At 38.5% G+C, this 17,751-nt stretch overlaps 1 protein-coding gene across 1 annotated transcript in view; it reads left to right on the forward strand.

The window, feature by feature from the left end:
- The window catches only part of GAP43 (growth associated protein 43), a 94,263-nt gene extending 88,376 nt beyond the window's left edge, over positions 1-5,887 (forward strand). Inside the window, exon 3 of the mRNA XM_060099882.1 lies at positions 5,215-5,887. Within this exon, the coding sequence (XP_059955865.1) occupies positions 5,215-5,303 (89 nt within the window). The 3' untranslated portion in view covers positions 5,304-5,887. The remainder of the gene's footprint in view (positions 1-5,214) is intronic.
- The last annotated feature ends 11,864 nt before the right edge of the window (positions 5,888-17,751 follow it).

Genomic DNA, 17,751 nt, shown 5'->3' on the forward strand with positions numbered 1-17,751 from the left:
ATAAGTAAAATTAAAAAAAAAAAGAAACCATTAGAAATGCATGACACAGTGTGTAGCATGTAGTAAAGGCTCAGGACCTTTTACTGAATAAATAAATGAATTAATGAACACATTTCTTTCTTCCCTTTTGAAGCAAACTTCAACTCTAGAACATGAAGAATACATGGCTTTACTGTCATGATGTTAATTTTCTCTTTTTAAAGTAACATAGAAATGATAAAATTCATGGCAGCTGCTAGTGAACATAGTTATTTCTAAGAGGTCTTTGGGCCCAGAAGAAGTAATGTTTTTGTCCAGGCTAACATGCCAAGGCTGGAGAAGGGTATAGCTGTTTATCAAATTCTAACATTATCTCTTCAAATTGACTGTAATTTTTGAGAATTTATTTAATACAAATAATAATTATTAAAATTGCTCAATTTTATTTTATTAAGAGACAAATTTTCCCCCTTTTAGACCAAACTGCTAAAACACATCATCAGTTTTTGTTTTATTTATTTATTGGGGGGCATAGTCTATATCATAATAAAATTGGATTTCAGGGTTGATTTCTGGGATGAAGACTGATTTTGGGGAAGAAACCCATCCTAGGTAGACTAATAATGATTCCTAGTGAGGATGCTTGCTAGTCACATGATATATACACATAGATAGGAAATATATACAGTCGACCCTTGAACAACACAGGTTTGAACTGCAGGGTCCACTTATATGTGGATTAATTTTAATAGTGAATACTACAGTACTACATGATCCATGTTGGTTGAATCTATGGACGTTGGATGTTGGATACAGAGGAACTGCAGATACAGATGAACCATGTATATGGAGGGCCCACTATAAATTATACATGGATTATTTTCAACTACACAGAGGGTCGGCGCCCCCAACCCAGTTGTTGTTCAAGGGTCAACTGTGATTCACTTTGTGATCTTTCTTTTCCTGTAATGCCTTAACCAAAATAACAGTATTAATGTTAGGTTTTCATATTTAATATGAGTAAAAGTACTATTCAGAGCTAAACTGAAATAGGGAGAACACTTTCTAGTCTTTAACTTGATGAATTTCAGCTGTCACATCAGGCTTCCCTCATTCGCCAGCTCCGGGCCCATTTACTTCCCTCACTTGCTTTATGTCACTTGGTACTGAAAATCCCATTCAGTCTTTAGCTTCCACAGCCTCTTCTTAAGTAACAACTGTCTCAGAGAGAGGTTGAGCCTCTAGATGGGGAATGTGATTACTTATTCTAATTGGATCATGATCACTGGAGTGACCAGCTGGCCTCAGCCATTCATCCATCTTTGAACTCACCATGATGATCAAATATTTTGCATAAAATACTAAAAAGAATACATATTAACTCATCTCTAACATTTACAAATTATGTAATTAGTGCCAGAAAGGGCCAAGACCAGATTTCATATTATTTAAGACTAATCAGAATTCTTCCCTCTATTCTGAACTGCTTTTACAAAGACCAATTTTTAGACTTCATAGTCTCCAGGCCTACACACCCGTGGACCCCCTGCTATAGCTCCTACTCTGAGCCCATCCACCCTTCTTGGGCAAAGGACGAGCTGGGAGAGCAATGTAAAATAGATGCTGCCTAGATGGCTCTGTCCTAGCTTGAAATTCACTGTTGCCATTCACAGACAGTGTGTTCCTTTGTCTTATTGTGCATCAGCTTCCCCGCCTATAAAACTGGGATGATAAAGGTAGCTGTGAGAATTAATCAAATGACACAGGTGCATGTAGAACTGTTCTAAACATGTTGGAAAGAATCAAATACGGTAGCTATAGCTAAACACTTTATACAAGGGGTCAGGAAAGTTACAATTTATGATTCTTTCCATAAAGACCTTCTTGACCTTCTCTGGTCGAATTTGACCACCTGATATAATGGGGAAACCTGGACAAGTAGAAGACCTAGATTTTAGTCCTGGCTTGACATGAGCAAACCATATGATTTAGAGAAAAATCTCTTTATTTGAACTTCAGTTTCCTCTTCTATGAAATGAGGATGTCCATTCATTCTCTCATTCAGCAAGTATTTATTGAAGGCCTTTCCTGCACAAGGTTCTGTGCTGGACATGGGGGATTCAAAGTTGTACAAAAGTAGATACTGTCGTTACCCTTGAAGACTTATGGTTTAGTCACTAGGTGACCTTAGAGGTCCCTCTCACTGCCAATATTCTATAATTATGGATTTCATTGCCTATTAAATATTTATTACAAAAGGCTTAAAGAAGAGCGAGGGTATTTACTGGTTTTCTCACTTTTCTACTCAATACCTAGAAGAATGTCTGGCACATTGCAGGTGTTTGATACCAATTTATAGAACAACTAAATGAATAAATCATTATATTTCAAACACCTTGAAGCATTTGAGAGAAAGAAGCATTTGAGAGAAAGAATATGTAGATATTGAAGCTCTTTTAATAAGGAACAGAGAGCAATGACTTCCTGTCACAATTAACAGATGCATGTCAAGTTTCACTGTTTCTCCTGAGCCTAGGCAAAGAATGACAAGAGAAAGTGGGAGAATTTGGAAGGATTTAACCTGATTCCACTCCAGAAGTGGACAGAAACTGTGGCTATTTTAAATTATCTGGATCTTTTTTCCTTCTTTTTCTCCTTTTGAATTGTGTTCCCTTATTTCACAAATATACCTCTGTTCTCACCTTAACCGACCTGATTTCACCTTTTATCTTGAGTTTCCTAATCTCCTTCAAATCATACATAATAGCTCCCAAGTTTTTATTTTAGTAAGAGAGGTTTGAAGTCTTCTCTTGCTCCCGTAGTTAATCCTTCTGTGTTCTTCTAGACAGTTTAAATCAATATTCTGTTTCTTTTGCAGTTTGAAGAGGGCACTAAATATGTGGTTTCTTGGAACTGGTAAAAATGATAAACCACTGTGGGCATACCTGTAGTCTCCAAAGTTTGGGCATAGCTAGGGAACTAAATAAATTATCTGAAAGAATTGAAAATTACTACAAAAAGATCTAACAAATATGGAAGTTTTCTTCTGATAGAAAATTAAATGATCCATTAGCGCGCCAAAGTTCTATAATACACAAGGAACACTGCTGGTACATAGTGTATTATGAAGATCAGAACTGAGTTAGTTTCACCCAAAAATTTTTGTTGGAAAATGTGATCAGTGTGCTGGTTCTTCAAGAGTTAATAATGATCACCTTGGAGGTATCTAGTCTTAAAAAATTCTTTATGAGTAGTAGTAGATAGCCTCACCAGGATAACTACATTTTGAAAGTAACTTACAGTCTGTTGCAAATCCCACAAAATAAATCAGACTTAAAAACTTTGGTCAAAAACAAGTCATTGTAAGATAAACTGACCTATCATAGTTACTACTTACCAGACCAGCCTCATTTGATTCTTAAAAAAACACATCTATTTTCAAAACGATAAGCATTTTCTGCTACTGAAGAGACTTAAAAGAATATTATTAGATAGGTGTCCAAAGAAGGAATTCCAAAAATTATATTTAGCAGCAGTGGTCTTGTTTGGATATAAATGTTCAGCTTTATCTGAATATAAATATATAGCTGACCGATTTCAAAGAAACATACATTTTTATGAGCTCTTCTAATGGTCTCCTAAAAGTTCCCCATTTCTCTAGTCTCAACGTCTCTCAAGTCTTAGAAATACTTGTGTGAAAAATTGACCCTTGGCTGGCATGCAGGAACTTGAATTTTGAGAGGGTTCTCACCACTTCCTAACTAAGAGTGTTCACTGTGCCTAAACTCTTTGCACCAACAATGTGGTTTATGCTGGACATCTGTTTTCCTCCTGGGAGTCTGGATTTGGTACATGCTAGGTAGAGGGTGCCAACACAACCAGTCTCCAATAAAAACCCTGGACTTGTAAGCTCAGGTGAGCTTCCCTAGTCTATGACGTCTCACACATGTCACATTTCATTGCTAGAGGAATTAAGCACATCTTGTATGAGTCCATGAGGAGAGGACTCATGGAATCTTCTGCCTTGTTTCCTCCAAACTTCGCTCCATACAACCTTTCCCTTTGTTTTTTTTTGGTTTTATATCCTTTCACTGTAGTAAATGGTAGCCATGAGTAGGACTATATGCTGAGTCTTGTGAGTCCTCCTAGCAAATCGCTGAATCTGGCGGGAGTCTTGGAGACCCTGATACAGGAGTTTAGTTTAATAACAGATGTGATGTCAAGGCAAATTCTCTTTCCATTAGCTGGCATACTAGTAAGCTGTCTGTAGTATGAAATCAGTTGACTGAGTTCTAGCAGGAAACCAGGAAGAAGAGTAATTAGAAAATCACCTCTTTCCTAAGGAAAAAAAATGATCCTTTAAAAAGAAACAAAGTCTTTCTTATTAAGCAAAACACACTTGCCCTATTGATAAGTGTACTCATTTGGAATGTTTTTGACTGCCAGAAACTAAAAACTACTACAGTGGCTTAAAGAAGTTAGTTATTTGTCTCACATTAATAAGGAAAAGTCTGAGGAAAAGTGTCCAGGAGTAGTATGGTCAGTCACAAGTAGGTTTTTTTCTTTCTTTCTGCTTCACCATTCTTAGTGTATAGTTTTTATCTTCATGGTCACAAGCTGACTGCTGCACTACCAGGTAGTTTGATGTCACAGTCATCAGGAATAGGAGAAAGTAAAGAGCAAACACCTCCTCTGGAGTCTTCCCAGGGAAGTCTGTCTCTATCGATTTGGCCATCACTGTGTGATATGGACATCCCTAGCTCCAAGGGGAGCTGAAAATGCAAGTATTTCACTTTCCAGCCTTTATAATACTAAAAATAAGGGGTGAGAGAGTTGGAATGGATGTTGAATGACCCACATAAAGTATCTCTCATGGTAAGTCTAACATTAATGCAAAAGAAATACAAGATCATTGTGGACCCCCCATGTGTGGATACCTTAACTGTAAGGCTGAGAGATTAAAGACCATGGTAGTTTCTCTTTAGTGAACTTCTAGCCCACGATATCACAGCTTTGTTCCTGAGCTCTTCCCTATGTGTCACTGAACAATTTCCTGGGGGTAAACTCTTCTGAACCTGGAAATTACATTACTGAGATAGCAATAATCTCTTTTTATCTTAAATCTTTTATGAAGTGGTATGAAAAGAAGAAATGCATTTCACTATCATCTGAACAGATGAGACAAAATACTAACTCTGCTTCCCCTGCCCTAACCCCATCTGTTTTCTTCCTCAGAAGCTGTAGACGAAACCAAACCTAAGGAAAGTGCCCGGCAGGATGAGGGTAAAGGAGAAGAACGTGAGGCGGACCAAGAACATGCCTGAACTTTAAGAAATGGCTTTCCACATCCCCACTCTCCCCTCTCCTGAACCCTGTCCCTCCTCACCCTCTTCTCAACTCCTCTCTGAAGTTTCCCTTCCTGTCCTACTCACGTCTGTGAGTCTGTCCTCTCCCACCCACTAGCCCTCTTTCTCTCTGTGTGGCAAACATTAAAAAAAAAAAAAAAAAGCAGGAAAGATCCCAAGTCAAACAGTGTGGCTTAAACATTTTTTGTTTCTTGGTGTTGTTATGGCGAGTTTTTGGTAATGATGATCCAATCATTTTGGGAAATTCTTGCACTGTATCCAAGTTTTTTGATCTGGTGCGTGTGGCCCTGTGGGAGTCCACTTTCCTCTCTATCTCTCTCTGTTCCAAGTGTGTGTGCAATGTTCCGTTCATCTGAGGAGTCCAAAATATCGAGTGAATTCAAAACCATTTTTCTTTTCCTCCTTTTCAATGTGATGGAATGAACAAAAAGGAAAAAATTCAAAACCCAGTTTGTTTTGAAAATAAAGAAATAAAGCAAATGTGCCAATTAGCGTTAACTTGCGGCTCTAAGGCTCCTTTTTCAATCTGAATATTAATAAACCATGAGAGTAATCAAACTCCCAGTGTCTCTGTGTTTCTGTTCCATCTTCTCATGAGTTGGTTTGACACACTGGGATTCTTACATTTTATCTTTGTTCTGGCCTCCCAGTCTGACACCAACCACCCTGACAAAGAAAAGATGGATGAAACCATAAGGCTTCAGTCAGAACCAATGGCGTAGGTCCTTGATGGGGCTCTTGGGCGCTATTTTATTTTGTAGGGCCGCTGTAACAAAGTACCACAGACTGGGTGGTTTAAACAACAACAGATATTTATTTGCTAACAGTTCTGGAGGCTTGAAGTGCAAAATCAAGGTGTTGGCAGGGTTGATTCCTTCTCAGAATTGTGAGGGAAGCATCTGTTCCAGGACTCTCTCCTCAGCTTGTAAATGGCCATCTTCTTCCTATGTCTCTTCACATTGTCTCTGGGTATCTCAATAGCCAGATTTCCCCTTTTTGCCATATTGGATTAGGGCCCACCCTAATGACCTCACCTTAACTTTATTACCTCTGTCAAATCCCTGTCTCCAAATAAGGTCTCATCTGAAGGTATTTGGGGTTAGGATTTCAACATGTGAATTGGAGGAGGAGGGGCACAATTCAACCCATATCAGGCACTAAGACTTGCTTCTACTAAAATCACTTCAGCGTATTTTCATGACTTTCATGAGAAGTATCCAATGGAAAGTTATTCTAGGTTTTGCTAAGTTAAATAATGTAAGACATGCATAACTCTTAGAAAACCCCAGGCTTTTGTTTAGATAATTTATTTTTAACCCAAGTATTGACATGGTCCATTTAATTTTTTTCAGTTTATTAACTTCTGTTAGACTTATCCCCACACAAGGCAGCTGACAGACTCTTGATTAGTCATAATCATTGTTCCTGCCAATGGTGAGAGTATACAAAGAAAAGGTCTATATTTAGCACATCTATCCTTTTCAAATTTCCTTCCAGTTTCTGTTTTCTAATACCCTCTACTAGAAGGTAAACAGTTCCCATGAGAAACAAAACAATGTCCCTAAATCTTGAAGCATCTGATGTTGTTCTTTCTCCTTCTAAATTTCCTAAGTCAATCCTGGTACAAATTCTTAACAAGTCATACTCCGTCCTGACCCTGGTTCTCATAGACAAGCATTGCCAATGGACTCCCTTAAGCTTTCTGCATTCATCTGCACATAGAATTTCCCAACAAGGAAGAGAAAATTGTGTCAAAGCCTTCAAAATAATGAAGATCATGGAAATAAGTGATCTTAGGAGATACAACCTACACCTTGGTAACTCTGCTCAGCTTTGTGTGGAGCTGGTGCCCAGTTAATGCTTTGAAGAAAGCTGATGTCACATGAAAGATGAGTCCTTACTGGATCAAGGGGTTTTCCCTCATCACTGACACTAAGTGGAAGAAGAAATCACAAGGAAAAAGGTTTATAAGGAAAAGCATAAAAAGGTCAAAAGGAAAGCATCAACATATTAAAACAATTAAAGAGTTTTGAGTTTATTCTGAGTTGGTATGATTTCCACAGAAGACTTTGCAAGTATCTGGGACTCAATTTTGTTCAAATTATGGTCTCATCAGATGTGAGAAAATGTGTTAAAAAATGTTATCCATGGGTTGGAGCCGTATTGGCAGGGTATTTCTTTAGGAATTGTTTTACCCCAAAGTTTTTTGGTAGGATAAATGCTTTCATTTCTTTCCCAAATCTACACTTCAAAGCAACATTCCTGTGACCTGACACAATTCAACTCCTTCAAAGTATAATTCTAAACTTCTTCCACTGAATCCATATTCATAGAAAATAATAGCATATGACCTTTTAAGTCTATATTAACATACACTGTTCAGTGGTCTTACTAGTTGTGTCAGAGTTGGAATTTTGTTTTTACTTATGAATATCTATTTTTATTTGATTTTTAAAATCTTGTCTCCTTAACAGAATTATAAAAATGGAGGAAGACACATCAGAGAGGCTTGTAATGATCCTAAAAGACATGCCAAGGATAATTGCAGCCCTCACACTGGTACAAAACAATGTGACTCAAATATATACACAACACACACAAAGTCAGGTGATACTGGGAAATATAGACCATTCAAGATACAAAAACAAATAGATTCTAAATCCTGTTTAGAATTTGATGACTCTAAAACATCTACATTAGGATTACTGTTTAAAAAATAAAAACTAGGTTGAGGACAAGTTAAAAATCCCTCAACAGTGACAAGTGATTCTTTCAGGTGGTAATAAGATCATATTCTGGGCACCAGGCCCAATATTCAATTTATAGCAAAACCATGGCCATGTGTGCATGAAGTAAACTGTTTGGACCAAGCTATGTTATTTAGGTCTAAAATGTTCTGGCATGATGTAATACATTTGATCTCTTTGAAGATGAAGAGGTTTCTAAAATAGAACCTTTTATTCCCATTGCTCTACACACACTTTGCTCATCCTTCAACCTTTTCCACCATCATCCACCCAGTGGCTTAGTTCAGAAATCTAGAAAGCAGCCTGATTCCTCTTTTTCTCATATAACATTTAATTCATGAGCAAACCTGCTGTTGTTGATTCTGGAAGAGAATGAGGATAAAACTTGTGCCTGTTGTTCTGACCAAACCTATACTTTCCGTAGTTACTTTGAGGTGATGTAAGGTTTTTCGTTTTTTGTTTTTTTAGCAATAGTCTCTTCCCATATTCAGCTCATAAGAGAGACTGAGGGGGGATTACCAAACTCTCTGTCTCCCTAGAGAAAGGCACACTGGAGCTCTCAAAAATGCATTATTTCCAACATCAGCCAGTCCCAGGAAAGCTGGTTTTGCAGTTGGCATGGAACCCTGAGCAACAGGAAAATCAGATTAATAATGATTTCTATAGAGCATTATTAAGATCACCACAAAGCCCATTAACTTTTTTTTTTACCTTCCATACATTGGCTGTTGTCATGGAAACAGCTTCTGCTAAGCTGCCTATAAAAATAATTTAAAGATTGGTGACCCTTCTAGCTAAATGTTAGCTAATGAACATTGAAACTATGGGCTTTTTTTATTTCAAAGAAACTCACTTTTTTTCCCTAGGGGATTAAAATTCATGCCTGCCTATCATGTAGGAAAAGGCTGCACCCACACTCACCACCTCTTTCAGTCACAAATTTACTTGTATATAACTGCAGTTTTGTGCTTCCTTCCTAGAAAGAAATTCACAGTCATAAGGCATGAGGGCAAGATTATAGCTATGAGAATGATGAGTCATTAAATGTTCTTGGAGAATTGTATTAAAGTGGCAAGGACATTTTAAATGTACATTTTCTAGCAGATTGGTTACCTGGTTTGTTTTTTTACAGGTATGCGTCCTTGTTGGTAAATACAGCATAGTTAGTGTCACAGATGGTACCTTATTAAGTACATCTTTGATGAAGTGAGATGCCTCCATACAAAGAAAAATGTTGCCAATTAACATTGCCTTGTATATAATCAGGCTGTGAGAGCACATGGGAGTGTCATTAGAACCTTAAAATAATTTTATTGTTTAATTACCCAAATAATATTCTTTCATTGTAGAAAGGTAGAAAATATAAATTAAAAAAAGAAGTTAAAAATAATCTACAGTTTACCACCTAGAACTGAGCATCTAACCATTTAGAGATACATTTTCATATTGACTGTCTGTGTGCTTATCTGCCTTCCTCCTTTCCCATATATTATCCACGTATCTATTAAGCTATATTCATATGTGTATATAGATACATATTTAAAGCTAAAATAGGCTCATGCTGTACATATTATTTTGTAAACTGCTTTCCACACTGCAGACATTTTCATTCAGACTGCTAAATAAGAGAGGACCTTGTGGTTTCCATGTCGGCTTTCCAGTGCCTTAGTGAAGCCTGAGGTAAAAGGAAAATGTGCAATTCTGTATACACTTATTAAAATATCATTCTGTATTTTGAACCAAATGGAAAGTTTAATAAAAGCTCTACAATAAAAAACATAACTATATAGAAAGTTCCACATTGCCCGATCAGTTGGCATACCATCGTCAGCCCACACAAACCCACCTGCTGGTGGACACGGGCCGTGTTGCCTGGCCAGGGAGCTGAGGGTTGATGGGGAAGGAATGGTGCCATTGTGCAATAATGCAGGGTCATGAAACAAACAAAGAACAAACAAAATTTTTTATTTGAAATTTTAATATTCTGTTTATCATAGATACTTTTACATTAATTTTGATTTTTAAAATATTGCATTAAATATGATTTATCCTGATCACTCATTTTTTGATATACCTCACTACCCTCACCCTAACCCTGGCCCTGCTGCTCCCAAAGGGAATGCTAGAATCGTGTTCTCTAAATAAACATTTTCTAATGATGGTTGGGCAGCTGTGATTATGTGAGGTCTTGGTGATACCCAGGGACTGTAAGGCTTGAGAGTGGGTTGGCCCATGAGGACCTGAGAATTAAATGGCTAACATTCCCAAAAGTTTCCTTGCTTTTGACAGATATAGACACCATGGAGTGGTTCCAAGTTGTTCAGGGCTGGGACGAACTGAAGAATTCATGACCTGGGCTTCCCTGGTGGCACAGTGGTTGAGAATCCGCCTGCCAATGCAGGGGACATGGGTTCGATTCCTGGTCCGGGAAGATCCCACATGCCGCGGAGCAACTAAGCCTGTGCGCCACAACTACTGAGCCTGCGCTCCAGAGCCCGTGAGCCACAACTACTGAAACCCCTGTGCTTAGAACCCGTGCTCTGAAACAAGAAGCCACCGTAATGAGAAGCCTGCACACCGCCATGAAGAGTAGCCCCAGCTCCCCTCAACTAGAGAAAGCCTGCATGCAGCAACGAAGACCCAACACAGCCAAAAATTAATTAATTAATTAATTAATTAATTAATTAATTAAATGTAAAGAATTCATGACCTACCTTAACATTCTGAAAATAAATTAAAAATAAACAAAACTAATCTAGGGCTGCCAAACCAAACCAACAGTTTGCGATGTCTGGTGGGCTTTCACCACCTGTCCCAGCTGTGTTAATCTCCATGCTGGGGAGAGCACGGTTATAAAGCAAGACTCAGTCACTTCAAAACTCATGTTCATGAAGGGCTCATTGATTGTACACCATTGGTACAAATTTATTTTTAAACTCTAGATAAGAAGACGATGGATATTTCTTTTTATGCAGTGAAGTAAAAAGAAGGCATCTCTCTCCCTTGGAATTTTTTTAAGCCTGGAGGGAAGAATTATGCTTTTTAAAAATTCCCTACCATATTAGGGAAAAAATGATGCAGAGTAGAAACAAAAGGAAGAGTTTTGTGTCTGTCTTTTTTCTTTTTTCTACCCTCATGGTCCTTCCCCCTTCTTCCTTTAAGTAGAATAGGGTAGCGCCTAGAAGCCCAGGAATGTTAATTAAGCAAGGGGGGATATGCATGAGGGAGGGGATGTGGGAACAGATGTATATGTATGACTGATTCACTTTGTTATAAAGCAGAAACTAATAAAAAAAATAGAAAAAAAATAAATAAAGGCAGCCACAAAATTAGCAAAAAAAAAAAAAAAAGGGGGGGGGATAGGCAGTGGCAGGGTGCGGAAAGCAGCACCTGGGTCTCAGCTCTTACAGCAGCAAGAGGCAAGGAAGGCTCTAAGCATCGCTTCCACCCGGGAGGGAAGGCAACCTCTGCCTTAGCAATGGGGTCACCAACAGTGCTCTGCAGTGCTGCCCTTGCCGAATTTCTAAGCTCCTGCCAGCCTGGACCTAGGAATCCTGCCTTCCCCTCCCTGGTGTAGCCCACCCTGTCTGCATAAACGATTCCTGCCAGACTGCAAACTGCTTAGGTGTGGGATTTTTGTCCTACTTAGTGTTATACTCTGGTTACCCAAGTGTCTGAAGATTGCAGGCAGATACGAAATAAATGCTGCAAGAATGCATGAATGAATGAATGAATAAATGAATGAAAGGGCTTTGATTCTTGCCTGTCACTGTCTACCTCTTTTTCCCTTCCTTCGGTTTTGCAAACTTCCCATGGGAGCTCCAAGTTGCAACTCAGGCCCCTTGTCCGAGAAGAGAGAGAAGCATTTGCCTGAGAACCTAGCACTCTCATGTATCTACCCAATGATGAACTTGGGGTAACAATGGCTATATGACTCTCTCAAGTCTTGATTCAGGCACTCAATGGTGGCTGAGAGATTCCAGCCACAGCAGCCTCCTCATTGTCCCTGCTTGCTCCACTCCTGACATTGCATCTTGGTCCTCCATTGCCACTTCTACCCTTTGTATTCCTTCTGCTTGACTGCTCTTCCCTAGAAATCCACGTGGCTCTTTCAAGTCATTTCTGAAACATCACCTTCTCATCAGAGCCTCCCAAGAGCAGCTTGCTCAATATTTTCTATCACCCTTTCCTCTGAAAGTATTTCAATTAGAGATAAGTCTTATCTCCATTAAAATACTGTATCCTTTACTCAATTGCTTTATTCACCTATCTTCCATCACTAGACTATAAGCTTCATGAAATTAAGAACTTTCTCTCTTTTGTTTCTGTTTCCAGCTCTTAAGACACTGCCTGGCATTTAGTAGGATCTCAGTAAATGGAAATGAATGACTCTCTCTCAAAACTGTAATCACAAATTTTACTTTAAGTGTTTTATTTAAATTTGGCACATGCTTTTTGACCTTATCACTTTTAAAACAATAGAGTTATCCATAGGGCAGTGTCTCATAACATTACTTAGCAGTGGACATCTGTTGTTCTTGCCCACCTGACATCCTTTCCATTCCTCTGGCAATAGACTACCTCTTTCTTATGTTGAATCTATGCTGTTTAGTTTTAATGGAGCTGACTCAGAAGCTTTTCCTCTCCTCCTCAACATAGGATAGATATAAGAACCAAGCCTGGCCAATCAGACCTTACATCTGCTGGACACAGGGATTGGATTAAGCCAGTCCTCCCATGGAATTTTCTGCCAGAGATAGCAGGAAAAAAACTATTTTCCTGGTAGCATTTCTAGACAAGTGAATGAGTTTCACAGATGACGACTGTTTTCTCACCACATGGAAAGAGCCTACCCCCAAAATGGAAAGAGACACAGTCCTGGTAACATTGTTTGGTCACCTAGTTCTAACAATGCCTGAAGCAAGTACTATTCTTGGACTTTTCAGTTATGTGTGTTAATTCCCATTTTTGCTTGAGCTAGTTTGAATGGTGCTTCTGCCACGTACAATGTAAAAGATTCCTGATACATCAGTCCCTCCTTCTTGCCCCAGCTCCAGTAACCTCCCACCTAGTTGGTCCTGGTTCCTTGGCCCCTGGATATTTTCACAATATCTGTGTCATAAGCATGGTGATTTGCTGTCCAAAGTATATAGTATATCCTCATTCTTCCCTCACATGTTGATTTGATGTTTTCAAGATTTAACTAACAAACTGAAAATGCTGAGAGACAATACCATTATGGCTACTGAGGAGAAAAACATGGTAGCCAAGGTTGGAAGTGAGTTTCAGGGATGCCAATGACACTTCCCCCCCACCCCAAACTCAGAGTGAAAGTCATAAAGCATGTTCTATATTTAGAAGAATGGGATATTGGATGTGATCTAATTTTGAAACCATAGGTATCACCTTTAAATATCAAACCTTATTTTACAACAGAACAGCATATGGTATGAAAGTAATTATACATCTTAATGAACATGGATCCTTTCCTATTAGCAAATTATGTTGAACAAATATTTTAAAATATTTACTCTGGGTATGTTACTCTTATGCTGCCTACTCACCTATGCTGAGTAGGTGTTTAATAACATAAAAATTAGTATAATTTTTTTGCCAGATGGGAAAGACACTATATATATATATTTTTTACATGATACACACACATATATGTAAATATGAGTATATATGCATGTATACATATATACATATTTAATATGTATATGGTATGTGTGTATATATATATAAGTGTATATAATAATTTGATAAGGTGTAGAAAGTGAGATAAGAAATAAAAAATTGAAAACAAAAATAAAAACTAAAACACTGGAGCCTCAGCTTAACAGCTGTAATAAAACCAGTTGTCACTAGTATCTATCCTGGATTTTTTCTAAAGGAATCAGGATATAGGAAGAACTCATCTAACCAGGGTATCACTTAAAATAGGGATGATTACCCAGCACCCCAGGCCTGCTCTGGAAAGGGGCTTTATTGTATTCCTGAACAGGCAAAGTCATGTTGTTTTGCCTCTCCTCTTTGCTGGCCTTTTCTCCAAATAGTCTTTGTGATGCATAAATTGGTGCTATTGTGTCATGTTTTATATTATTAAGTTCAAATCCTTACCTGCTACTTTAAAGCCATTACCAGGGCAACTCAGATGGACTCACTTCTCCTAGTTATACACGCTCAGTCTCTGTTTTCTGACTACTCCACAGGAGCCTAGAAGCTGCTACAGTTTCAGGACATCAATTGATTCCACAGAAATGTATTAAACCCTTGCACTGCCCTAAACACAGGAGATAGCACAAGAAATAAGACATGCTCCATACAGTTAAAGGATGCTGACATGAAACAAGGGCAGGGCAGGGTTGTGAGGGCTGCTGTAGGGGAATAAGCAGTTCTATGAGAACCAGGTAGACATGTACCTAAACTGTGCAGAGAATAATAAAGGCTTCCTGAAGGACAGGAAGAAGTCAGAAATGCTTAGTCTTAAGTGATGAAGAAGACTGTTGGGTGAAGAAGTTGGAGAGAGATATTCCATCCAGAGAGACCACCCTTAGACTTAAAGACACAAAACAACTTGATAGAATTAGACATGTCAAGAGGTCTGTATGTCTGGAGATTAGATTATAAGGGGATATGTGGTTTTGTATACAGATGAGGCTGGAAAAAAGTGCTGGAATTATTTGTAAATTGTTTAGAAAACTAAGGAGTTTTGACTTTACTGTAAAAATAATTGGTATATAGGGACTCAACTACTAGAATCCATCTGGGATAGAATTCAAGGGGTTTGTAAACTTAGATGGAAAATAAAATACATCTTTATTTTTACTGATTATTATGTAAAATAATAATTATTATAGTGTTTCCTTCTGTCTTTGTCTTCTTGGGCTGCTAAAACAAAATACATAAACTGAATGGCTTAAACAACAGACATTTATTTCTCACAGATTTGGAGGCTGGGAAATCCAAGATCAAGGTGATAGCAGATTTGATTCTTGATGTGGACCTTCTTCCTGGCTTACAGATTGCCACCTTCTTGCTGTATCTTCACATGGCAGAGAGAGAAAGAGCTCTGGTGTCTTTCTCATCCTACAAGGGCACTAATCCCATCATGGGGGCTCCACCCTCATGACCTCATCCAAATCTATTTACCTCCCCAAAGCCTCACATTTGATACTGTAATGTTGAGAGTTAGGGCTTTAGTCTATGAATTTTTGGAAGGGAAAGAAACATTGAGTCATAACACCTTCAATTATGAATGTAGCTAACAAAATATAGTGGTACTGAAATGGAGCAGGACCCTATGGTCTTCCCCCCCAATCCCCATGTCCTCAACCTGCCTTTTGTCTGTGGAAAAAATTTAGCCAAAGAATAAGTTTAATTGGACAAGTGAGAAAATGCAGAAACAAAGGAAAACAGTCAAAGGAGACCAAATAATAATAGGTTAGTCATTAAGCATAGTCAAGGACCTTTAGTTCCTCCTTAAGGGCTATAGATAATATTCTGAGCCATATCCCATGACCTGTCTTATAGATACTGAAACCTCCCTCCACCCCGCAAATAGAAGAAGTTAACTACATGATGACCAGGCTGTAGCCATGACATAAGCTGCCACAATTCCAAGAATTGGCCTCAAAGAAATGGAAACAAACCTGCCTGGAACTGAAGATTAACTGTACCTAAAACAATCAAGATGATGCAGGTCAGACCACTGATGACCAATTTCAAGATAACTGTCAGAGTTGACTGTATTATTTCTGCATGTAGCCCCCTCCTTCTGTCTATAAAAGCTCTTGCTCCTTGACTGACGGGAGGGGAGTCGGCCTTTGGGCAGGCGTCCACCCTCCCTCTCATTTGTTGGCATCCAAAATAAAGCAAACTTTCCTTTCCACCAACCTGGCCTCTTTAGTGGCTTTTGAGCCGTGAGCAGCCGGACTCCACTTCTGGTTACAGTACTAGCAATACCTGTGACCCTGTTATCAAAAGAAATTAGGTATTTTTATTTCATATTACAGTTGTTACAGATACCTTAAAATGTTTATGCTAATCTTATCTTCAAAATTTTGGTGATGAGATCTACTGCTACATCGTGTTATTAACAAAGAAGCACATTGATAACTGTATCACAAATTTTTGAAAAAATTCAGTAACTTATTTCACAATAATTTGTGCTGTAATTGTATGCATACTATTTGATTATTTTCAGGCAATATTCTGAGAAGGAGAATAATGAGTGCTGATTCTTGGTCAGCTGTCAAAGGATCTATGGAAAAAAAAGAACTTTATATTAGAGATATTTTAGAGACTAGATTTGTGGTTTAAAAAGAAAACTAAGGGTAATCTGGGACAAAGTGAGAGAGTGGCATGGACATATATACACTACCAAATGTAAAATAGATAGCTAGTGGAAATTAGCCACATAGCACAGGGAGATCAGCTAGGTGGTTTGTGACCACCTAGAGGAGTGGGATAGAGAGGGTGGGAGGAAGGGAGATGCAAAAGGGAAGAGATATGGGAACATATGTATATGTATAACTGATTCACTTTGTTGTAAAGCAGAAATTAACACACCATTGTAAAGCAATTATACTCCAATAAAGATGTTAAAAAAAAAAAGAAAACTGACAATACTGCAGAGTACAAAGAAGTTGCGAAGGTGAAGTCTCTAGCGAGGAGGCTAAAGTTATTCTTTAGGTGAGATATGATGGGGAATGAACAGAAACACTGGAAATGAGAGTGAGAAGAAGGAAGCTGTGGGAAGAAGTGAGGAGGAGAAGATGAGGCAGTGGAAACAGCATGTACAAAGCCCTGAAGTGGGCAAGAGCTGGCTGTGTTCTAGGAAACAAAAGCAGAGCAGTCTGGCTAGAGGTGATGATTAGCAGGGAGAGTGGGATAGTGTGAGACTGCCAGGGTAGAATAGGCCAGGTCACTGGGTCATGGTAACCTTGATAAGGAGATTGCACCTTACCCTAAGTAGAACAGGAAGCTGCTTAGGAACTCAAGGGAGTCAGTGTGATTTGATTTATCTTAAAAAAAGTAAACCCTGATTATTGTGTAAAGTGAGGATTGCAGGCAAAAAAGAATGGAAGTGGGAGGCTGAAAGATGATGGTGGCTAGGACAGGGGAAATGATGGTAGAGAAGGAGGGGAGAGGTTAAATATGATGTGATGGCTAATTTTATGTGTCCCTTGGCTGGGCCATGGTGTCCAGCTAATTGATCAAACATTATTCTAGGTTTTCCATGAGGGTGTTTTTGGATGAGATTAATATTTAAATTGGAGGACTTCGAGTAAAGCAGATCACCCTTAAATATGTGGTTGGACCTCATCCAATCAGTTGAAGACCTGAATAAAATAAAAAATTAACCCTTCCCCAAGTAAGAGAGAGTTCTCCAGTAGACAGACTGAACTCAAACTGGAACATTAGCCCTTCTGTTTCTCCAGTCTGCCAGTCCACCCTGCAGATTTTGGACTTGTCAGCCTCCATAATTATGTGAGCCAATCCTTATAAAAAAACCTCTTTTCCTTTATGTACATATCCTGTTGGTTCAGTTTCTCTGGAGAACACGAACTAATACATATGGTATGGTTAAGTGTTGCTGATAGACTGTATCTGAAGTATGAGAGAAAGGGAGAAAGGGAGTTATACAGGATGTTTCT

The sequence above is a fragment of the Mesoplodon densirostris genome, chromosome 5 (assembly GCF_025265405.1).
Source record: "Mesoplodon densirostris isolate mMesDen1 chromosome 5, mMesDen1 primary haplotype, whole genome shotgun sequence".
NCBI classification, from domain to species: Eukaryota; Metazoa; Chordata; class Mammalia; order Artiodactyla; family Ziphiidae; genus Mesoplodon; species Mesoplodon densirostris.